At 42.4% G+C, this 24185-nt stretch overlaps 1 protein-coding gene across 4 annotated transcripts in view; it reads left to right on the forward strand.

The window, feature by feature from the left end:
• The window catches only part of LOC137321815 (intron Large complex component GCFC2-like), a 57460-nt gene that overhangs the window by 28200 nt on the left and 5075 nt on the right, over nt 1–24185 (forward strand). For 2 of the 4 annotated variants that reach the window (XM_067984514.1, XM_067984515.1), the window contains exons 8-15: nt 1060–1183; nt 1706–1787; nt 1883–1998; nt 9231–9430; nt 16683–16833; nt 18140–18261; nt 20980–21056; nt 21187–21231. In XM_067984514.1, the coding sequence (XP_067840615.1) occupies nt 1060–1183; nt 1706–1787; nt 1883–1998; nt 9231–9430; nt 16683–16833; nt 18140–18261; nt 20980–21056; nt 21187–21231 (917 nt within the window). The remainder of the gene's footprint in view (nt 1–1059; nt 1184–1705; nt 1788–1882; nt 1999–9230; nt 9431–16682; nt 16834–18139; nt 18262–20979; nt 21057–21186; nt 21232–24185) is intronic. The other 2 variants (XM_067984516.1, XM_067984517.1) reach the window with 1 other exon arrangement.

A 24185-nucleotide genomic window follows, 5' to 3' on the forward strand; every position in this document is an offset into this window, starting at 1 on the left:
ATCAAAAGGGAATTGTATGAATACTTGAGAAAAAATTTACAGGGCTATGGGGAAAGAGCAGGGGAGTGGGCTAATTGGATAGCTTTCAAAGAGCCAACACAGGCACGATGGGCCAAATGGTCGTCTCCTCTGCTGTATCATACTATGATACTATGTGAGTCTGCAGACTGGAGGAAGTGAATTCATTATCTCTCTGGCTGACCCATCAGGGGATGTACTTGGGAGGAAGACAGTTAATCATTGACATCTGTGAGATCAAAACCTTCTTTTGGCAAAAATACACTCTTGCAGCTGTTCAATTTTAGTTCAAATCGCTTGTGAAGTTAAACTTTGTGAGGTTGATCTAGGAATCACATCAGGAAGTTTTGCAGGTTACTGGATTGTGTAGGAAAAGCATTCTGAAGAGGATATTGTAATCCCTTGTAAACTGATTATGTCTTTATTGTGTTCTAAGGATTTGTACCATCTTATTCTGCTTTATCTTATTCTGCAAATAAATCTGTTAGTTTTAACCTGAATTTGATGGTCTGACAGTGTGGTATTTACTCCTCTTAGAGTAAACAGAAGAATGTGATGGGCATCCTACATGGTTTTTAGTGCAAAATATAGAAGTTAAGTTAACTAATTGCGAGTTTTTGACATGCTGTCCTGATCACACTATTTGTTAGGGTGCAGGATTCGGCCCTTAGGAGATTCAGTTTGCTTATGGAAATTGCCCTTTTGCTGTGAAATTTCATTAAAAGCCTAAACCGTAACACTCACATTCAACCATTCCGTAGTGCAGCACTTTCGAGCACTTGTGCACTGCATTGCTGCCGTCAAAATATAAATTAAAGAAAATAGAAATGATGGATATTAATAGGGTCTGTGTTCCAAACAGCAGGTATTTAAACCTGTACTGTACACAAGGAAGCACAGATTGTATGTATTAGAACAACAATGGATTGTGAAGATTATGACCATAAAGTATGGTAAACAGTGCAGCAGAAACACGTGCAGTATAGTTTGCACTGTGAGACGGAGAGGAAAGACAACGTTAACTGAAGTTATTTCTTTTAGATATGTGTCATTAATGAACTAGAATCTGAAATGCATCAGCTACTGGGGCAGCAGGCAAGAAACCTTTTGCAACGCAGACAGGGTGATGTCCAAGATGAATCAACTGATGTTTGGCAACTTTCAAGTTAGTGTATTCATTAATAGTTAAACTCATTATTTCTGGCTCTGTTAAGGTCTTTCTCTCTGTTCTGTAAACCATAATTTTTTTTTTGCTGATCTTTCAATCAGCCTTTACAATTGAAATTTAATCAGGATGGTTACTTTCAATAAATTTCAGCCGAACCATTTAATCCATAGTGGGTTATTTGTTCTATATATTTGCAACAAGTTGTGGAAAATGTTAACATTTCAGTACAACTGCACAAATTGGGGAGATAACGTTTGAATGCAAAGCATAAAGCTACATGTATGATTTTAATTTTATGACTTTGTTTTAGTGCAATGAATTAGTACTGTGAATTATGCACAGACGGCTGAGTTACAGAGGCATAAACTGGAAATGTCTAATTTTAAAATGTATTATTGTTTAAATCTGTGGCTAGTGTTGTCACACAAGTAGCCGGGATGATGGGTATTACTTATTGAGGTTCCTCTGAATGATTCATTAATGTTTAAGTGGTTACAATATAATGGTTCATTTCTGCAGACAAAGCTGATGCCAGCAGTGGGAGCGACACAGACTGTGTCAAAGCAAAACAGTGGCGTATTGAAAAACGAGACGCAAGACGGTAATGAAACTGGAACTCTGAGCACGCTTCCATTTTTGATTGCAAAGTATTTGTTGAAACAAAATTAATTTTAACGATACACTTCTCCAACATAGGGCTCATAGGGAACACTTGAGAAAGGTAGCTGGAAAAGAAGCAGACCATCACAAAGGCCTCTCCAGTGATGACGAAGTAGCTCTGGCAGATATGTCCGATTTCCATGAGAAAGAAGGTACGTTCTTCTTTCCTCTTCCCTGCACTCTTCTTGCACTACAAAATCTGGTGGATAAGTTGCATTCCTCTTTCTTCCTCGCCATTTCAATAAATCATCTGTGTAGGTCATAATGATGTTTTAGGCACTTCTCTATAATTGGAGGATGTAAATTTTTTTCTGAATGAGCATGTTGTATACCAAACTTTACAGTAGCAAAATTCATTGATGATTTATTAATATAGACATGGAATGTAAACTCATACCTCTGGTCTGTTACACTTCTGCTATACAAAGTCCATGTCACACTTGTACCCGATTGGCTGTGACACTCCAGACATCACATTTTGTTACAGATACAAAACAATCTTTTAAAAAAGTACAAAGACCAGCATTTCATCCTGAATTCTTCTGACCTGGAGCCTGAAATTTATCAGCAATTTACTGACCCCGAGTTGACCTCAGCGATTACAGATAGCTACAATTACCTGCTTCCCACCGGGCATATTTGAGCAGTGATCTTAAAGGGACAGGCCAAGTTAGCAGCTAAATATCTCAAACATTCTCCAGATTCCAGACTAACTGAGGTCCACCAGTCATTTGTAAACTTTGTTGTTAACTATTACTGTAATTTGCTTTTCGAACTTTAAAACCATCATAGTCATTACACAGTAGCTTTATCAATAATTAAATTACAATTTATATAGTGACAAAATGCTAATATACCAAAAGACAACTGCACATGCTAGAAATCTGAACTGATAACAGAAATTGTGGGAAATATACAGCAGGTTCATAAGTACATAAGAAATAGGAGCAGGAGTAGGCCATATGGCCCCTCGAGCCTGCTCCACCATTCAATAAGATCATGGCTGATCTTCTACCTCAACTCCACTCTCCCGCCCTATCCCCATATCCCTTGATTCCCTTAGTGTTCAAAAATCTATCAATCTCAGTCTTGAATATACCTAAAGACTGAACAACCACAGCCTTCTGGGGTAGAGAATTCCAAAGATTCACGACCCTCTGAGTGAAGAAATTTTTCCTGATCTTGGTCCTAAATGGCCGACCCTTTATCTTGAGACTATGACCCCTATTTCTAGCCTCTCCAGCCAGGGGAAACAGCCTCTCGGCATCTACCCTGTCAAACTCTCTAAGAATTTTATATCTTTCAATAAGATCACCTCTCACTCTTCTAAACTCCAGAGAATATAGGCCCATTCTACTCAATCACTCCTCATAGGACAACCCTCTCATCCCAGGAATCAATCTAGTGAACCTTCGTTGCACCGCCTCTAAGACAAGTGTATCCTTCCTTGGGTAAGGAGGCAAAATCTGTACACAGTACTCCAGGTGTGGTCTCACCAGAGCCCTATATAATGACAGCAAGACCTCCTTACTTTTATACTCCAACCCCCTTGCAATAAAGGCTAACATACCATTTGCCTTCCTAATTGCCTGTGTACCTGCATGTTAACTTTCTGTGATTCGTGTACGAGGACACCCAAATCCCTCTGACTACCAACATTTCTTAGTCTCTACCTTTTAAAAAATATTCTGCTTTTCTATTCTTCCAACCAAAGTGGATAATTTCACATTTCCCCACATTATACTCCATCTGCCACATTCTCGCCCACTCACTTAACCTGTCTAGATCTCTTTGCAGCCTCTTTGTGTCCTCCTCACAGCTTACTTTCCCACCTAGCTTTGTATCATCAGCAAACTTGGATACATTAAACTTGGTCTCCTCATCTAAGTCATTGATATAGATTGTAAACAGCTGAGGCCCAAGCACTGATCCTTGCGGCACCCCACTAGTTACAGCCTGCCAACCTGAAAATGACCCATTTATTCCTACTCTCTCTCTTCTGTCCGTTAACCAATCCTCAATCCATGCTAATAAATTACCCCCAATCCCATGAGCCCTAATGTTACGTCCACTGGTTCCCCCTTATCTACCCTGCTAGTTACACCCTCAGAAAACTCTAATAGATTTGTCAAACACGATTTCCCTTTCATAAAACTGTGTTGACTCTGCCTAATCATATTATGATTTTCTAAGTACTCTGTTACTAAGTCCTTAATAGATTCTAGCATTTTTCCCTATTACAGATGTGTGGCTAACTGGCCTTAAGTTCCCTGTTTTCTCTCTCCCTCTTCTTGAATAGTGGGGTTACATTTGCTACCTTCCAATCCATGGGGACTGTCATTGAACCTAGGGAATTCTGGAAGATCAAAACCAATGCTTCCACTATTCCTGCAGCCACCTCTTTTAAAACCCTAGGATGTATGCCATCAGGTCCAGGGGATTTGTCGGCTTTTAATCCCATTAATTTCGCTAGCACTTTTTCTTTACTAATCTTAATTACTTTAAGTTCCTCACTCTCATTGGACCCTTGGTTCCCCACTATTTCCAGTATGCTCTTTATGTCTTCTACTGTGAAGACCGATACTAAATATTTGTTTAACGTCCCATTACAATTTCTCCTGACTCTGCCTCTAAGGGACCCATGTTTACTTTCGCTAATCTCTTCCTTTTTACATATTTGTAGAAGCTCTTACAATTTGTTATTATATTTCTTGCTAGTTTATTCTCATATTCAATTTTCTCCCTCTTTATCAATTTCTTGGTCATCCTTTGCTGATTTCTAAAACCATCCCAATCCTCAGGTTTACAAGCCTCTTTTAATCTAATACTATCCTTAACTTCTTTAGTTAGCCCACGGTTGGATCACTTTTCCCGTGAAGTTTTTATTCTTCAAGGGAATGTATATTCATTGAGAATTATGAATTATTTCTCTAAATGTCAACCATTGCTTATCTACAGTCTATCTTTTAATCTAATTTCCCAATCTACCTTAGCCAACTTGCTCCTCACATCTACGTAATTGGCTTTGTTTAAATTTAAGACCCTAGTTTCAGACTTAACTACATCACTCTCAAACTCAATATGAAATGTTATCATATTATGATCACTCTGCCCCAGAGAATCCTTAACTATAAGATTACTAATCAACCCTGTCTCATTACCCAATACTAGATCTAAAATAGCCTGTTCCCTAGTAGGTTCCTCGATATACTGTTCTAGAAATCTGTCTGATACTGATTCTATATCCTGATTTTCTGAACTAAGATCCTTTCTCACCTGACCAATAGCCAAATCTAAACCACCACCTAACCTAAGGGTGTGACTGCCTCCTGGCTCCAGGTAACTTTTCCCCCTCCCTGATGCATCGCAATTTCTGCACCTCGGACTCCAGCTCAACAACTCTGAGCCGAAGTTCCTCTATAGGCAGACACTTACTGCAGATGTGGTTGCCTGGGATCATGCTGCTCTCCACAAACTCCCACATGCCTCAGTTATGGCACATCACCTGCACTGCCATCTTTATCTAACCTTGTTTTATTTAATTACTTAATTCAAGTTTTTATGTAAGTAAATCACTTGGTTTATTTTTAGTTATTTTTTAAACTAATTAAATTAATAACAAACTAGATAAATTAATAAAGTATTACCAAGTTATAGGTTCCTAATTTAAATCAGTCCCCTAGTTTAGAGAGCAAATAAATGTATTACTCACCAACCAGTCACCAACCTGCTGTCCTCTGATGTCACTCTTTCAAACTTCTGTCTGTGTTTGAGTTGGTCTCAGCTTTATATCCCCGTCCTGCTCGATCACTGGTCCTGTTCCTTTATATCCCCGTCCTGCTCGATCACTGGTCCTGTTCCTTTATATCCCCGTCCTGCTTGATCACTGGTCCCACTCCTTTATATCCCCGTCCTGCTCGATCACTGGTCCTGTTCCTTTATATCCCCGTCCTGCTCGATCACTGGTCCTGTTCCTTTATATCCCCGTCCTGCTCGATCACTGGTCCTGTTCCTTTATATCCCCGTCCTGCTCGATCACTGGTCCCACTCCTTTATATCCCCGTCCTGCTCGATCACTGGTCCCACTCCTTTATATCCCCGCTCTGCTCAGTCACTGGTCCCACTCCTTTATATCCCCACTCTGCTCTCGTTCACTGGTCCCACTCCTTTATATCCCCGCCCTGCTCTCGGTCACTGGTCCTGTTCCTTTATATCCCCGCTCTGCTCTCGGTCACTGGTCCTGTTCCTTTATATCCCCGCTCTGCTCTCGGTCACTGATCTCGTTCCTTTATATCCCCGCTCTGCTCTCGTTCACTGGTCCCACTCCTTTATATCCCCGTCCTGCTCGATCACTGGTCCCACTCCTTTATATCCCCGTCCTGCTCGATCACTGGTCTCGTTCCTTTATATCCCCGCTCTGCTCTCGGTCACTTATCTCGTTCCTTTATATCCCCACTCTGCTCTCATTCACTGGTCCCACTCCTTTATATCCCCACTCTGCTCTCGTTCACTGGTCCCACTCCTTTATATCCCCGCTCTGCTCTCATTCACTGGTCCCACTCCTTTATATCCTCGCTCTGCTCTCGGTCACTGGTCCCACTCCTTTATATCCCCGCTCTGCTCTCGGTCACTGGTCTCGTTCCTTTATATCCCCGCTCTGCTCTCAGTCACTGGTCTCGTTCCTTTATATCCCCGCTCTGCTCTCGTTCACTGGTCCCACTCCTTTATATCCCCGCTCTGCTCTCGGTCACTGGTCCCACTCCTTTATATTCCCGCTCTGCTCTCAGTCACTGGACCCGCTCCTTCTGCTCTCGGGCCTGGGCCTCTAATCCTGCTTCTGCTCCTTTTTATCCCCAATAACCACAAATAACCACTAATAACACTAACCAGTGAATTGAATACTTACTGACTTATTCTCAGCGCTGCTCCTTGTCTTGTTGACGTCACTTGTTGACTATTCCTTGATTTTTGATTTCTTGTGCGTCTCCCTTTACGCTCCGCTCAGTCTTAGTCTATAGTTCTTTGGTTTAAATTACTTAGCACCTCCTTCCCCCTCTGCACCTAATTCCCTCACTCACCAAATGCCCATTTGGAAGTCCTCACTCTGTTAGAAATTCACTCTGTTAGAGGTTCACCCTCTGTCTTTCCCAACCTCTGTGTTTTCTTGATTTTTAAACATTTTTTCTTTGATTTCACTGCTCAGGTCCGCTCTCCCCGCTCCTTTTATTGGCTGCTCGGGTCCGCTCTCCCCGCTCCTTTTATTGGCTGCTCGGGTCCGCTCTCCCCGCTCCTTTTATTGGCTGCTCGGGTCCGCTCTCCCCGCTCCTTTTATTGGCTGCTCGGGTCCGCTCTCGCTGCTCCTTTTATTGACTGCTCGGGTCCGCTCTTGCTGCTCCTTTTATTGGCTGCTCAGGTCCGCTCTCGCTGCTCCTTTTATTGGCTGCTCAGGTCCGCTCTCGCTGCTCCTTTTATTGGCTGCTCGGGTCCGCTCTCCCCGCTCCTTTTATTGGCTGCTCAGGTCCGCTCTCGCTGCTCCTTTTATTGGCTGCTCGGGTCCGCTCTCGCTGCTCCTTTTATTGGCTGCTCGGGTCCGCTCTCCCCGCTCCTTTTATTGGCTGCTCGGGTCCGCTCTCCCCGCTCCTTTTATTGGCTGCTCAGGTCCGCTCTCGCTGCTCCTTTTATTGGCTGCTCGGGTCCGCTCTCGCTGCTCCTTTTATTGGCTGCTCGGGTCCGCTCTCGCTGCTCCTTTTATTGGCTGCTCGGGTCCGCTCTCGCTGCTCCTTTTATTGGCTGCTCGGGTCCGCTCTCGCTGCTCCTTTTATTGGCTGCTCAGGTCCGCTCTCGCTGCTCCTTTTATTGGCTGCTCAGGTCCGCTCTCGCTGCTCCTTTTATTGGCTGCTCAGGTCCGCTCTCGCTGCTCCTTTTATTGGCTGCTCAGGTCCGCTCTCGCTGCTCCTTTTATTGGCTGCTCAGGTCCGCTCTCGCTGCTCCTTTTATTGGCCGTTCAGGTCCACGCTTGCTGCTCTTTTTATTCTGGAAGACAGAATACCGGTTAATGTTTTGATGGGACTCATCAGAAAGGATATAACTGAAACATTAATCTATCTTTCTCTTTGCTGACTAACCCATTGTATATTAATAGCATTTCTTTAATAACTGTATAATGAATAAAGTTCTATATTGATGTATTTTTTGGCAGTTTACAATTTTGTTTTGCACATTTTTTGTATCACATTGGGTTGATGGTCAAACAGTCTACCGTAGCAATACAGGAACACTACTTTTTTCCATTTAAAAATAATTGAGAGAAATTCCCAATTTTGATGTAGTTATAATGCAGTTGCTGAAGGAGCAAATATGGACTGCTCCCGGGGCTATAAAATGGTGCAAAATTTGTACTTTTGGTGAAATATTTTGTTTTTAAGCTGACATGAGTTTTGTACAATGAATCTGATCATTGAGTGTTGAATTCCAAATGCCTGCAAAGCTTGTTGGTTTTTGCCATTGCTATTTTTTTGGTGGGCGGTGGGGAGATGGATGAGGGGAAATAAACTAACACTGCTCGTGCGATTCATGGAAGCTGCAATGACAAGTTATAATTTCTCTGCCACAGTAACAGTGGATGCTTAGTTTTGATAGTCTGAGTTCAGGAAGAATGTCTTTTAGATATTTTTGTTGTACAGTGTAGTGAATTCGAACAACCATCTAGTAGAGAAAAATGTTGGAAATATGCAGCAGGTCGCTCAGCATTAGAAAGATAGAGAGCGAGAAATGTACGGAGGAGCCTCTCAAATCTGACAGTGCAAGGTTTGATGAAGATCACCACTGAAACATTTACATATCTTTCAGGTGTTGACTGACCTGTGCCCATCCAGCATTTTCTGTTTTTATTTTCTGTAGACTACACTGGTCAGTTCTGTTTTACCGGTGAAGCCAATTCATGGTTTGATCAAGGCAGTCACAGATATTTTAAAAAATTTTTTAATGAGGTGGCACGATGCTGCAGCATATTGGAGTAGTAGAATTAGGTTTGGACCTGCAGTTTTCTCCCTTTTTGAAATCCTGATCTTGGGCCAATATGAAAACACCCTGCAGGTGTTTCCTTGTTGCGATTGAGGAGAGATGTGAATACAGCAAATGCAAACTTCCAGATCAGCATTGACAGTGATTTGGGAGCAAGTCCTTTGCCCACCCTTTCACTTGTGGAGATCTTTGTGACATCTTTATGAAAGAACATTTTAAAAACAGCTTTGATCTTTTACACCTTGATCTGCAAATGTTGCGATTTTGTGTTTTCTTCATTTGTTTTTTTTTGTTCCAACTTGATAGCTAGGTTTTTATCCTGTTTTCTTGTTTGAACAAACTTATCCATAATTTAACACAGATCGCATTTTGAAGGAATCCAAGAAGATTTTCGAAGATGTGCATAAGGACTTTTACAGTGTTGACAGAATTTTAGCAAAGTTTGGGTTATGGCGGCAGAAATTTCCTGATTCATATTATGATGCTTATATTGGACTTTGTCTTCAAAAAATTCTGAATCCTTTAATCCGCATGCAGCTGATCGGCTGGAACCCCCTTAAAGTAAGTGTTGAATTGTTAGAGCTTATGGTGGGCAATACATTGAAAGTTCTCACTACAGATTGTGTTCTAAACCTTCATTGTCGAATAATGTAGAAAAAGATAGCCCTGTACATGGGGAAAGTATGTATTTTGTGCTAGTGAGCGCTGTATGTTGAGGATGTATACTAATTGACGATGGTGTGTAGAAAATACAGAATTGGGTGGCGTTACGTCTGATGACACACAAACACAGTAGGCCCTGCTGTAAGTGATACATTTTCCATACCTCATTATCTGCCCAGTGTGTGTTCTAAGCTAACTTTTTTTAAAAAAATTGCAAAATTAAGCTCATTGGTTCTATCTAGTGGCTGTTTTGAACATTAGCTTAACTTTCCTGCATTATAGTGTCACAGTTTAATGTCAAAATTCTGTTTGGATTTGCCATTTATTTTTCTGTCTTTATAAATAGCTCATCGCTGAGCCATACAGATGAGGAAGGGCTCAGGTTCAGTCCCTCACCTGTGCTGAGTTAACTGGGGCAGCTGTAAGGGCACTACAATTGGTTGTATCACCCGTTTCCTGCTGGTGCTCAATGTCGAGGGTGAGGTACCATAGGGCAACTGCCCCCTCCCCCTCCACCCCCTCACCCTGGTAGAAATGTACTGTAATGAGGGAGTCGATGCCTTCAGAACGGAAATTGGAAGGAAAAGTAACGAGTAAATAGCTCAAAACTTTCTGATTCATTGTGTTACATAAAAAAACTGGGTGGCAATTAGTTGGAATCCAACATCCTAAACTGAGTTATGCAAACTTCCAGATGGATGCCATTATCAGCATCGACAGAGATTTAGGAGCAGGTCGTTTGTGTAGATCTTTATGACAAAGGGTGTGAGTACCTCACTTAGACTTGTGACTTCCCAGCACTTTTTGTATTTATTTTTATCTGGGTTTTTTTAAAACATCATTTTCTTTATTTTCCTCTCTGTTTCGTTGACGGTGGTGATTTGCGCTGACATAATGTTCCAGCAGCAGCCCTATAGACAGTGGGGGTCATTGGATGGTCACCTGCAGAAATGTGACTGATTTTCTTATTTTTTTTTCTTCCCCATCATTCCATAGCTCAGGAAGATTGGAGGCTAAATGTAGTGCTCCCATTATTGCTCTGGCTTAGATCAGCTAACATAACACAGACCAGAATTTCAACAAAGGACCTTCTCAGTCTGTATAACTCAGTCCCACTGAGCCATGGAGGAACCCCAAATAGTTTCTGAAATTAAAAAAAAACTTCTTGTGTAAACAAACATTCTCAGTGTTTCTATTCATCATTCTTTGTTATGTAATATGATTTAAAGCTTAGCCAACTGCAACACGAGAATAAGATTTTTTTTTAAGCGCTTAGTTTGTCATCTACCTTCACTCTAATTACTGACATTAACTTTTGTAAACAATTTTACAACACCAAGTTATAGTCCAGCAATTTTATTTTAAATTCACAAGCTTTCGGAGATTTTCTCCTTCCTCAGGCAAATGTTTCAAGATCTCCTTGAAGCCTACGCATTTATACATATTGAACAATAATACATGGTGTTTACAGACTGCCCCTGCAACTGCCCGTTGCCAAGGCAATCACCGTGTTCAGACAGAGAGGTGTTACCTGCAGAACCTCCGAATACACATTCAACAAAAAAACAAACAGGGAAAAAAAACAGAGAAAAAAAAAAACACAGAGAGAGGCAGAAACATCCGGAAGGCAGAGAGAGCCAGCAAATGACCCATTATATTAAAAACAGATAACATTTGTTCGCTGGTGGGGTAACGTGTAGCGTGACATGAACCCAAGATCCCGGTTGAGGCCGTCCTCATGGGTGCGGAACTTGGCTATCAATTTCTGCTCGACGATTTTGCGTTGTCGTGTGTCTCGAAGGCCGCCTTGGAGTACGCTTACCCGAAGGTCGGTGGATGAATGTCCATGACTGCTGAAGTGTTCCCCGACTGGGAGGGAACCCTCCTGTTTGGCGATTGTTGCGCGGTGTCCGTTCATCCGTTGTCGCAGCGTCTGCATGGTCTCGCCAATGTACCATGCTCTGGGGCATCCTTTCCTGCAACGTATGAGGTAGACAACGTTGGCTGAGTCACAGGAGTATGAACCATGCACCTGGTGGGTGGTGTCATCTCGTGTGATGGTGGTATCTGTGTCGATGATCTGGCATGTCTTGCAGAGGTTACCGTGGCAGGGTTGTGTGGCGTCGTGGACGCTGTTCTCTTGAAAGCTAGGTAGTTTGCTGCGAACGATGGTCTGTTTGAGGTTGGGTGGCTGTTTAAAGGCGAGTAGTGGAGGTGTGGGGATGGCCATAGCGAGGTGTTTGTCCTCATTGATGACATGTTGAAGGCTGCGGAGAACATGGCGTAGTTTCTCCGCTCCGGGGAAGTACTGGACGACAAAGGGTACTCTGTTGGTTGCGTCCCGTGTTAGTCTCCTGAGGAGGTCTATGCGATTTTTTGCTGTGGCCCGTCGGAACTGTCGATCGATGAGTCGAGCGTCATATCCCGTTCTTACTAGGGCATCTTTCAGCGTCTGTAGGTGTCCATCGCGTTCCTCCTCGTCTGAGCAGACCCTGTGTATTCGCAGGGCCTGTCCATAGGGGATGGCCTCTTTGACGTGGTTAGGGTGGAAGCTGGAAAAGTGGAGCATCGTGAGGTTGTCCGTGGGCTTGCGGTAGAGTGAGGTGCTGAGGTGCCCGTCTTTGATGGAGATTCGTGTGTCCAAGAAAGAAACTGATTCTGAGGAGTAGTCCATGGTGAGCTTGATGGTGGGATGGAACTTGTTGATGTTATCGTGTAGTCTCTTTAGTGATTCCTTGCCGTGGGTCCATAGAAAGAAAATGTCGTCGATGTATCTGGTGTATAGTGTTGGTTGGAGGTCTTGTGCAGTGAAGAAGTCCTGCTCGAACTTGTGCATGAAAATGTTGGCGTATTGGGGTGCGAATTTGGTCCCCATGGCTGTTCCGTGTGTTTGGGTAAAGAACTGGTTATCGAAGGTGAAGACATTGTGATCCAGGATGAAGCGGATGAGTTGTAGGATGGCTTCCGGAGATTGGCTGTTGTTGGTGTTGAGTATTGATGCTGTCGCAGCGATGCCGTCATCGTGGGGGATACTGGTGTATAGTGCCGAGACGTCCATCGTGGTGAGAAGTGTTCCTGGTTCAACTGGTCCGTGGGTACTGAGTTTTTGTAGGAAGTCTGTAGTGTCACGACAGAAGCTGGGGGTTCCCTGTACGATGGGTTTCAGGATGCCCTCGATGTATCCAGAGAGGTTCTCACACAGGGTTCCGTTGCCTGATACGATGGGACGTCCGGGTGTGTTGGCTTTGTGTATCTTTGGGAGGCAGTAGAAGTCTCCCACGCGGGGATTACGTGGGATGAGAATGCGTAGGATGCTTTGAAGGTCTGGATCGAAGGTCTTGATCAGTTTGTTGAGCTGGTGGGTGTGTTCTTTGGTCGGATCTGCGGGTAACCGTCTGTAGTGTTCCTGGTTGTCCAGTTGTCGGTATGCTTCTTTGCAATAGTCTGTTCTGTTCTGTATGACTATGGCTCCTCCTTTGTCCGCTGGTTTGATGACGATGTTGCGGTTGGTCTTGAGAGCGTTGATGGCGTTGCGTTGTGCTCGGGTGACATTCTGGACTGTCTTCTGAGTGCGGCTGATGAATCTGGCATTGACGCATTTCCTGACAGCTTGAGCATACATGTCCAGCTGAGGGCAGCGACCCTCCGGAGGAGTCCAGTTTGACTCTTTCCTCTTCGGTTGCTGTACCGCGGATCCCTCTGTCTGCTGTTCCGGATCGTCGATTGTCTCATTGGGTTCGCTGCTGAAATCTTGGGGTTTGTGGTAGAATTCCCGGAGCCTCATTCTCCTGATGAATTCCTCTGTGTCCGCCGCGAGACTAGTGGGGTCCATTTTGGTAGTGGGGCAGAAATTGAGCCCTCGGCTGAGAACTTCGATTTCGTCTGGTTGAAGGGTGTGGTCGGATAAATTGACAATAGACTTCCCTGTGGTTGCAACCGTGGTACCAGGGGAAGCTTGGTCGTTGCTGGTGGTGATGCCGAGTTTCTCAAGCTTCCTGCTCTTGGTTTTCATGTAGGCAGCGTAGTTCCGTTGCCTCGTCTGTTTGGCGGTATAACGTAGCTGGTCTGCTGTGTCCTGAGTACAGGTTGAGAGTATGGACTCTATCTTGGTTTCGAGGTTGTGGCGTCTGCTGTAGAGTTGGTGTATGAGATGGTTGCGGAGTGTGCGAGAGGTACGGCGGCAGAGTCTCTCAGCGTAACCCGAGTTGTATGTGGACTTGAGTGGGTTCGTGATCTGGAGTCCTTTCGGGATCTTGTCTGCTTTCTTGCAGCTCTGTAAAAACTTGATGTCTGTGTCTAAATGCGCGATCTTCTTGGATATCCTTTCCACTGTGAGCCGGCAGTTTGTGGTGTCGATGGTAGTCATGATGTGGAGATGCCGGTGATGGACTGGGGTTGACAATTGTAAACAATTTTACAACACCAAGTTATAGTCCAGCAATTTTATTTTAAATTCACAAGCTTTCGGAGATTTTCTCCTTCCTCAGGCAAATGTTTCAAGATCTCCTTGAAGCCTACGCATTTATACATATTGAACAATAATACATGGTGTTTACAGACTGCCCCTGCAACTGCCCGTTGCCAAGGCAATCACCGTGTTCAGACAGAGAGGTGTTACCTGCAGAACCTCCGAATACACATTCAACAAAAAAACAAACAGGGAAAAAAAACAGAGAAAAAAAAAACACAGAGAGAGGCAGAAACATCCGGAAGGCAGAGAGAGCCAGCAAATGACCCATTATATTAAAAACAGATAACATTTGTTCGCTGGTGGGGTAACGTGTAGCGTGACATGAACCCAAGATCCCGGTTGAGGCCGTCCTCCTGGGTGCGGAACTTGGCTATCAATTTCTGCTCGACGATTTTGCGTTGTCGTGTGTCTCGAAGGCCGCCTTGGAGTACGCTTACCCGAAGGTCGGTGGATGAATGTCCATGACTGCTGAAGTGTTCCCCGACTGGGAGGGAACCCTCCTGTTTGGCGATTGTTGCGCGGTGTCCGTTCATCCGTTGTCGCAGCGTCTGCATGGTCTCGCCAATGTACCATGCTCTGGGGCATCCTTTCCTGCAACGTATGAGGTAGACAACGTTGGCTGAGTCACAGGAGTATGAACCATGCACCTGGTGGGTGGTGTCATCTCGTGTGATGGTGGTATCTGTGTCGATGATCTGGCATGTCTTGCAGAGGTTACCGTGGCAGGGTTGTGTGGCGTCGTGGACGCTGTTCTCTTGAAAGCTAGGTAGTTTGCTGCGAACGATGGTCTGTTTGAGGTTGGGTGGCTGTTTAAAGGCGAGTAGTGGAGGTGTGGGGATGGCCATAGCGAGGTGTTTGTCCTCATTGATGACATGTTGAAGGCTGCGGAGAACATGGCGTAGTTTCTCCGCTCCGGGGAAGTACTGGACGACAAAGGGTACTCTGTTGGTTGCGTCCCGTGTTAGTCTCCTGAGGAGGTCTATGCGATTTTTTGCTGTGGCCCGTCGGAACTGTCGATCGATGAGTCGAGCGTCATATCCCGTTCTTACTAGGGCGTCTTTCAGCGTCTGTAGGTGTCCATCGCGTTCCTCCTCGTCTGAGCAGACCCTGTGTATTCGCAGGGCCTGTCCATAGGGGATGGCCTCTTTGACGTGGTTAGGGTGGAAGCTGGAAAAGTGGAGCATCGTGAGGTTGTCCGTGGGCTTGCGGTAGAGTGAGGTGCTGAGGTGCCCGTCTTTGATGGAGATTCGTGCTGAAGTGTTCCCCTCCCAGTCGGGGAACACTTCAGCAGTCATGGACATTCATCCACCGACCTTCGGGTAAGCGTACTCCAAGGCGGCCTTCGAGACACACGACAACGCAAAATCGTCGAGCAGAAATTGATAGCCAAGTTCCGCACCCATGAGGACGGCCTCAACCGGGATCTTGGGTTCATGTCACGCTACACGTTACCCCACCAGCGAACAAATGTTATCTGTTTTTAATATAATGGGTCATTTGCTGGCTCTCTCTGCCTTCCGGATGTTTCTGCCTCTCTCTGTGTTTTTTTTTCTCTGTTTTTTTTCCCTGTTTGTTTTTTTGTTGAATGTGTATTCGGAGGTTCTGCAGGTAACACCTCTCTGTCTGAACACGGTGATTGCCTTGGCAACGGGCAGTTGCAGGGGCAGTCTGTAAACACCATGTATTATTGTTCAATATGTATAAATGCGTAGGCTTCAAGGAGATCTTGAAACATTTGCCTGAGGAAGGAGAAAATCTCCGAAAGCTTGTGAATTTAAAATAAAATTGCTGGACTATAACTTGGTGTTGTAAAATTGTTTACAATTGTCAACCCCAGTCCATCACCGGCATCTCCACATCATTAACTTTTGTAACATAGTACCTGAAAACATAATCTGAAAAAATGCTGTTTAATGCTTTCCTCTTTGTTACAGCTACTGCCGGTAATTTACTGATTACTAGTACAGTTTTATTCTAATTTAAAAATATATTCAATTTGGAAAGAAAATTTACACCTTGATCAGGATGTCTGTCAGAGTAAAAAATACAGTTACTAAAGAAATGCTATTTATAAAGTGGGTGGGAGTAACTTTCAATATAAGTACTGACCTCCACCACCCTTATCTAAATAATGTGAAAAATTGTTTAGCTGTTAATAGAGAGATTGCTGGTTTTAGTCTTTTCTCTTTTCACTAGATTTCGCTATTTCCTGAGCTTCATTCCTTCTGTTGTTCATCAGATATCATTACCAGCAGATCAGCCTTGTTTCTAATCTAATTAAGAGATGTTTTGAATCAGAAAGATGCAGTAGCAGATGAGTCCTGCAGTGCACAACTATACTAATGTTGTTTACAGAGGAGGAGCAAAGATCAACATTGCAGCTATCCTTGCACTAGTTCAGAGCAGCACCTAGGAGTAGGTTGCCCACTGGCTTTCTGGTTGCAGATAATACATGGCATGAGGAGACTATGGAAAGAAGGAAGTGAAATGTACCTTCAATCAGGATTTTGTGCAGAGTGAATGCAATGCAATTAAACTGTTAGACATATTGCAGAAAGGGATAGTTGTATTTGTATGTTTATTTCTGATGCACAATACTTTGTGTAAAATGATTAGAATTGGGCAGGAGTGGCAATGGATGCAGTTAACACATTCCCAATATCCATCATTGCTGTTTAGCCTGACTGCTTGGACTTGGTGGAAATGCCCTGGATTTTAGCATTGGAAGAGTTCTGTCACATGGAACATGAAGAATTCAAGAGAAAGGAAAACTCTGATACAAGACTACTCCCCACTGTAATTGAGAAAACAGTCATGTCTAAAATTGAAGGTAATTTAACAATATCCAAATTTCCTGGCTTTGGTTTAAGTCACAGTTATAACAAACTGTTTCTTTAGTAAGTTTAGTTTTTCATGGAAATTGGAGGCAACCTATTGGCTTGGATAGGAAATTGGTTAGAAGGTAGGAGACAGAGAGTAGGGATAATGGGTATGTACTCAAATTGGCAGGATGTGACTAGTGGTGTCCCCCAGGGACTTGGACCACAGCTTTTCACTATATTTATAAATTGCTTGGATGAAGGAATAGAGAGCCATATATCCAAGTTTGCTGACAACACTAACTTAGGTGGCACAGTAAATAGTGTAGATGGGAGCAGAAAGTTGCAAAGGGATATTGATAGAATAAATAAGTGGGCAAAACAGTGACAGATGGAGTTCAGTGTGTGAAAGTGTGAGGTCATCCACTTTGGACCCAAGAAAGATAGATCAGCATATTTTCTATATGATGAGAAGCTAGGAACTGTGGACGAGCAGAGATTCAGGGGTCCAAGTACAGAAATCACTAAAAGCTAGTGGACAGGTACAAAAAATAATTAAAAAGGCTAATCGAACGTTGGCCTTTATCTTAAGAGCGCTGGAATACAAAGGGATGGAAGTTATGTTACAGCTGTACAGAGCTCTGGCAAAACCCTATCTGGAGTACTGCATTCAGTTCTGAGCACTGCACCCCAGGAAGGATATATTGGCCTTGGAGGGGTGCAGCGCAGATTCACCAGAATGTTACCGGGGCCAAAGGGGTTAAGTTATGAGGACAGTTTGCATAAACTAGGCTTGTATTCCCTTGAATATAGAAGATTAAGGGGTGATCTAATTGAGGTGTTTAAGATGATTAAAAGATTTGATAGGGTAGATAGAGAGAAACTATTTCCTCTGGTGGGAGAGTCCAGAACAAGGGGGCATAACCTTAAAATTAGAGCTAGGCCGTTCAGGGGAGATGTCAGAAAGCACTTCTTCATGCAAAGGGTGGTGGAAATTTGGAACTCCCCCAAAAAGCTGTTGAGGCTAGGTCAGTTGAAAATTTCAAAACCGTGATTGATAGATTTTTGTTAGGCAAGGGCGTTAAGAGTTACAGAACCAAGGAGGGTAGATGGAGTGAAGATACAGATCAGCCATGATCTAATTGAATGGCAGGACAAAGGGCTGAATGGCCTACTCCTGTTCCTGTGAGTTTTTGTGATGACTAATTGTGTTGAAATGTGTGTAGTAATGATATTTTACAGATTCACATTGTATTGGAATAACTCACTTAATTTGCAAATGATTTCTGAAAACCAAGTTTAATTTTATTTTCCCAGGATTTGTAATCCATGTGTGGGACCCTTTGTCATCCTCACAAACACACAGCTTAGTACAAATCTGCAGAAAGCTAAAAGAGGAATATGCTGTTTTTAAAGATGAACAAAGTAAAGCCACACAGGTACACAAATCTCTGCTACAGAATATTTTGAAGAATCTTCCTGATGTCGCAGTTTAATCTTTTTATTTTTAATGCCATTTCTTTTCCTTACATTTTTTTTATATACAGCTCCCTAGGGTCGGAGATTAAACCCATAGACAGGAAGCAAACTAATGTTGTGTCATTATTCAATAAGGGCTACAAGTCAGACTGGGAAATATAGGCCCATTAGCTTGAAGGTTATAGGCAAGTTGTTAGAAGGGATTATCTCAGATACCGAGGGCAATTTTCACATTTGGAATGGGTGGAAAACTGGCAGTTGTGGATTAACTGGCTGTTATATACCCCACGCGATTTTTCCTTTCCATTGACTGCAGTGGAAAACAAAATCGCAAGGGGTGTATAATGGGCGGTTGAACTGTAACTGCCAGTTTTACACCTGCGCCAACAGTGAAAATTACCCACACTGTGCATAACCACCTGGACGGAGAAAGTGTTATTACGGACTCTCAAAATGACTTCTGGAAAAGGTCATATATTGCCAACCTGCTAGAATCTTTTGAGATATTTACTAGATTGGTGGATGTAAGTAGCCTGGTTGACATTGTATAATTGGATTTTCAAAAAGCTTTTGACAAAAGGCTACTTTATAAGATAGTATCCTGTGGGATTGGTGGGATCATTCTTGGGTTGGACAGGGAATTGGTTGCATTTTCGTAGGCAGAGGGTTCTTAATAATGGTAGTGGTTCTACAAATAGTGAAGTTCCACAGGGATCGGTGTTAGGACCATTGCTCTTCACTATTTATATTAATGATCTAGATGAAGCTGTTGGGGGAATTGTCCACAAGTTCACGGATGACTCAAAAATTTGTGCAAGTGTTAGAACGTAGGTTGAGAAAAAATGACTACAATCAGATCTAGGTGCAACGGGTGATTGGGCCGGCGTCTGGCAGATGTAATTTAATGTTATGCATATGGACAGGGCTAATGCCAATTGTGTATACCATGCACGGATCCAAACTATGGTCTGTTGAGCAGGAAAGAGACCTAGCTGTATTAGTGTATGAATCTCAACCTGTTCACAATCAGTGCAACGAGGCTATAGCAAAAGCAAATAGAATATTTGGATGTATTACTAGGACAATCTAAAATAGAACAAAAAGCACTACATTGTCCTTGTACAAGACATTGGTTAGGCCTCATGTAGAATAAATACTGTGTCCAGTTTTGGTCCCTCACATGGTGGGTGATATAGAGCCCCTGTAAAAGTTTCAGAGGAGGGGCACTAGATTAATACCAAGCTTAAAAGCCCTTAGTTACCACAATAGGCTTAGAGAGCTGGATCTTTTCACGTTACAAAAAGTGTTTGACTTCGGGTAGATTTAATTGAGGTTTTTTTTAAAAATGAGGACTAGACTTGTGTCCACGTGGATAGAATGTTTGGATTAGGTTTGGTGGAAGCAGGGGACATGCATCTAAGTTAAGTAAGCGTAGAACTAGGTTGGATGTCAGGAGCTTTTGCTTTTCACAGAGGGTCAATGACCTTTGGACCAAGTTGCCATCTCGTGTGATGAGAGTAGATTCACTGCAAGTGTTCAAAAGGGAGCTGGGCGAATTCCTAACAGCAGTAAGTTCTTTCAACAATAAAATAGGAATGGTGATACAGCAGGCCACGAGAGTTTGTTTTACCTTTTAAAAACGTAACATTTTTCATGAGTTCATACCAGTTGCTTATATATCCTTTCTGATGTGAGACCACTTCTTCCAGAGAATTTCTGATAGGTGAGTGGCTGAAAGCACTTCCTGTAATTACTAAGAACAACTTGTTTGATCTAATATCTGAAGAAAATTGGTGACATGGAGTGGTCACATCAGCGGTAATGACAGCAAACTCTGACTTAACTATGGACAGCCATCCCTTGTGGCCAATGTTACAAGTGAAGCTTGCTAATTGTACCCTTGCTTGTTTTTAACATGAAGGTCTTTGGCTTACAACTAGAAATCTCACATCTGGGAAGTGTCAAATGTTGGCAGTCCTGTGTGTAACTGTACAAAATAAGTTCTTAAACTTTTAGACCAAAAACAAGTGTGTTACTTTAGATAAGCCACTATTCGTGCTTCCAAAGACAACACTGAAGGTGCTGATAACAATTGAAGGACACAAATAATTAGGTGGCCATATGTGACGGAAAAGGAAGTTGCATGAGTTTTGGTCAGGCTCAAATTTGTTGCATTAACACATCGTATCCATGGTGTGTGGAGGATAATAATCAGGAATGTAACATTCTGATAAACTGGCTATTACTGAAACAAATATTGAGGGATTTGAAACCTTTATCAGGGCTGTATTAACTAATAAATAGGATTGGTCTTAAAATGTTCCGTCTTTATATAGAGCCAGCTTATCTTAAGTAGTGTAACTTGAGTGTTCATAAATTGTGTTTGATAAAGTAAAATTCACAAAATAGCACAGGAACAACAACTGTTCAATTAGGCAGAAAATCAAATGATTTGAACTTGTTAAAATTTGCAATACTGGTTTTAACAGTGTTGGATCAAATTCCTGAGCCTTTTATGCCTCTAGTTAACCTGTTGTTGGGTATAGTAGTAGAAAGTCACCTTTTGAACAAATATGTTAAATTAATTTTTTTAAGTATTATCTATATTTTGCTGTGTATTGAAATATTTTCAGGGAGACAGGGTTTTTAAATAAATTGAGCATTTTTGTCTTTAACAGGTTCTGAGGAAAACTATTGTTATGAGAATAACTCTGTCTGTGGAAGAGGATGTTTTCATTCCTCTGTATCCAAAAAGGTAAGTTAAAGATTTTATATGGTCATCTCTTTCCTCATGTCCTCTAACACACACACACATGCACGACTGGAAGCTCTAGGAAAGATTTAAAAAACCATCATTTACAGCTGCATTTCATTTTCTCTGAAAGGAAATTCCATCATATCTGGAGATTGCAGAAGAAATGTACTGGCCTGTAAGTTGATCCGAGCAGTGAACCAGCAGTGCTCGCCACTCATTAGATTTAAATTCACCCACTAAGTTACCGCTTCTTTTTGGCGGCAATTTCCTTGAACAGCGAGTTCAAATAACATCAGCGTTCTTTCCCGGGCTGTGTGAGTGGTGAAAGGATCTCTGAGGCCCCTCAACCAATCAGCTTGAAGCAAGCCATGCTGTGAGAACCAGGAAGTGCAGTTCATAGATAAACAGCTCTGACCATAAACCCAGATGGGACTGATATTATAAAATGACAGAGAAAGCGAAATAAAGAGGATAAGATTAAAAGACTCAGATAAAAGAGAAAGGAGAGGTTTTTTAAAAATTTAATTTTTAAAATAATTTTTTTAAATGTACAAAGACTGTTAAAATCAGGAGTAATGAGATGCCACATTTTTAAAAGTTAATTTTTAGTGCTAGAGAGGTTGTTTGGCAGTCATTAAGACTTACCACGCTGTTAAAACTTAGTTTAGACTTAAAAAAACTGAGGGTACCTGTTTTGTGGCAAGATTAGTTATTTTCCAGCTGGGCAGGAGAACAAGTTGGTGCTGGTCCGTTGATTCTGTTGATTGCAGCCGGCGAACCAGGAAGAGCAAGTTCCGGATTTCCGTGTTTGACTGCACATGTCCGGTCGTCGGAACTTGCTCCTTGATTTCAAAACTAATAACTGTGAGCGCTGTTGGGCTCATGGTTATTTTGAAAGCAATTTCCGACTCATTGTATCGTTATATTAAAAAAAAATTCTTGTAACTGTCGTGACAGTTCTCTGTATCATGATGGCTCAGTCTTCTGCTTCTGCTGGTTAACCGTGTGAAAGCCCACTGTACAGCACTGGATAACAAGTCTTCAACTTCTTCCTTGGAGACTTCAGACACAATTGCATGAGGAACAGAGTATATCTAATGATAAACAGTATCTCTCACTCACTAGCTGACTCTTAGAACTCTGACTCTCTTACTCGCTCTTACCCACTCACTCGTTCTTTCTCTCTTCACCTCCCCCACCTCTCAGGACTATCACAAGTTTTTACGCCTGTTTATTGCATTTCTAATTGGTTATTTTCTGCTTTTTTAATCCAACAATTATAGCAAACTTTTCTCCTTCATTTAGATTTTCTCCCCGATCACATTTTATCAAGGGCAATTAGGGATGGGCAATAAATAATAACTTGCCAGTGATGCCCACATTCCATGAATGAATAAAAAAAAGAGCAGGGATGTTATGCTGGAACTGTATAAAACACTAGTTAGGCCACAGCTAGAGTACTACGTACAGTTCTGGTCACCACATTACAGGAAAGATGTGATTGCACTGGAGAGGGTACGGAGGTGATTTATGAGGATGTTGCCAGGATTGGAGAATTTTAGCTAGTGGGATAAACTGGGCGACATGGACATGTTGGGCCGAAGGGCCTGTTTCCATGTTGTAACTTCTATGATTCTATGATTCTATGATTACAAGAACATTTTGAGATATGGATGCTTTGACAGCTCCTCACTCGTCATGCTATAAGCTCTTTTTAAAAAAAAAAAAATCACCCTAAGAAACAAACAAAATTTACATAATTTACCCTTAAACTTGGCTCCAACATCTCCTTGCACCCTCCCCCAATAAACAATATGGCACAATCTGGCAGTTTCTGGGTCCACTGTTCCCTCAGCAAATAACTGGGCAAAAACTGCATTAAGTTTGCCCACTGGCATCCCCAGGAGCCACTTACTTTTTTCAGCACTCTACGTGGCAATCCACCAGGTGTAGAGGACAAGTCCCAGGAGCATCCTCCAAAACTACCATAGCCTGCTCCTTTCCACCATCCTCCGCCCCCTCTAAGTCCTCCCTTGGAAGTGCATATGCATCAAGAAATGGGGGAAAGGATGTATTTTAACTTTTTCTTTTTTCCTAACTAATATGATCTCTTGTGACATTGTTAACTTAATTTCTGTCATTCATTTTTCCCTCTCCTATTCTAAAACATTGACTCCTTGTTTGGTTACAGTACCATGGACACTGGTTGCCCTCTGGTAGCTCACACAAGTGGCCATTCTTCATGTATGACTGTCATAGGTTATTCAAACAGGGTACAGGTGAACCTAATTCTGCCTTCACCCAATGTCAATACACGAGTACTTTCAACGGGATAGTGATCAGGAGTGTTTCAGCAAACCTATACATTCAAAGCTCCATGAATGAGCTCTCCGAATGTGATTGTTTTTAAACAAAATTTTCCGTAAATAATATTTTCTGGAATGTCCAGACTGCAATACTTGAAGACCTATAGGGTTAAATATTTAACATTTAAGGGTGGATATTTTTCTCCAATTAACAATTCTGGCACAGAACCTCACCCACTGGGAGCAAATAATGGGAAATCACATGTGTGGTCTTTGCAATTTTCTGCAAATTTATTTGTCAAAATTGGCCATTTAGAGTATTTAGTGCTAGAATTTCTTCTCCTTCAACACAATTTCCCCCATCCCTCCCAAAAAAAGGAATATTAACATAATTATGGATATTGGTTTGGATGAGTTGCATAAGTGGAGGCAAATTTTAAACAAATTATGTTTTCAGTTATTACAGATGAAAATAACTAAGCCATTATGGAATCATAGAAATTTCCAGCACAGAAGGAGGCCATTCGGCCCATTGCACCCGTGTCAGCTGTCCACTTAGTTCCTTTCCCTTCCTTTTTCCCACATCCTTTAAAATTTTTTCTTTTCCCTTTTAAAAGTTTTCACAGATTCTTCTCCCACCACTGCTCCTGGTAGGGTTTTCTATTCTTCACAACCCTCTGCATAAGAACATTTTTCCTAACATTTCCTTTTATACTTTTGGTGATGATCTTAAAATTTACGCCCTCTAGTTACTGACTCATCCAGCAGTGGAAATTATTTACCACTTCTCACAATTTTTAATGCCTCTAACAGATCTTCTCAT

Source organism: Heptranchias perlo, chromosome 5 (assembly GCF_035084215.1).
Source record: "Heptranchias perlo isolate sHepPer1 chromosome 5, sHepPer1.hap1, whole genome shotgun sequence".
In the NCBI taxonomy this organism is placed as follows: Eukaryota; Metazoa; Chordata; class Chondrichthyes; order Hexanchiformes; family Hexanchidae; genus Heptranchias; species Heptranchias perlo.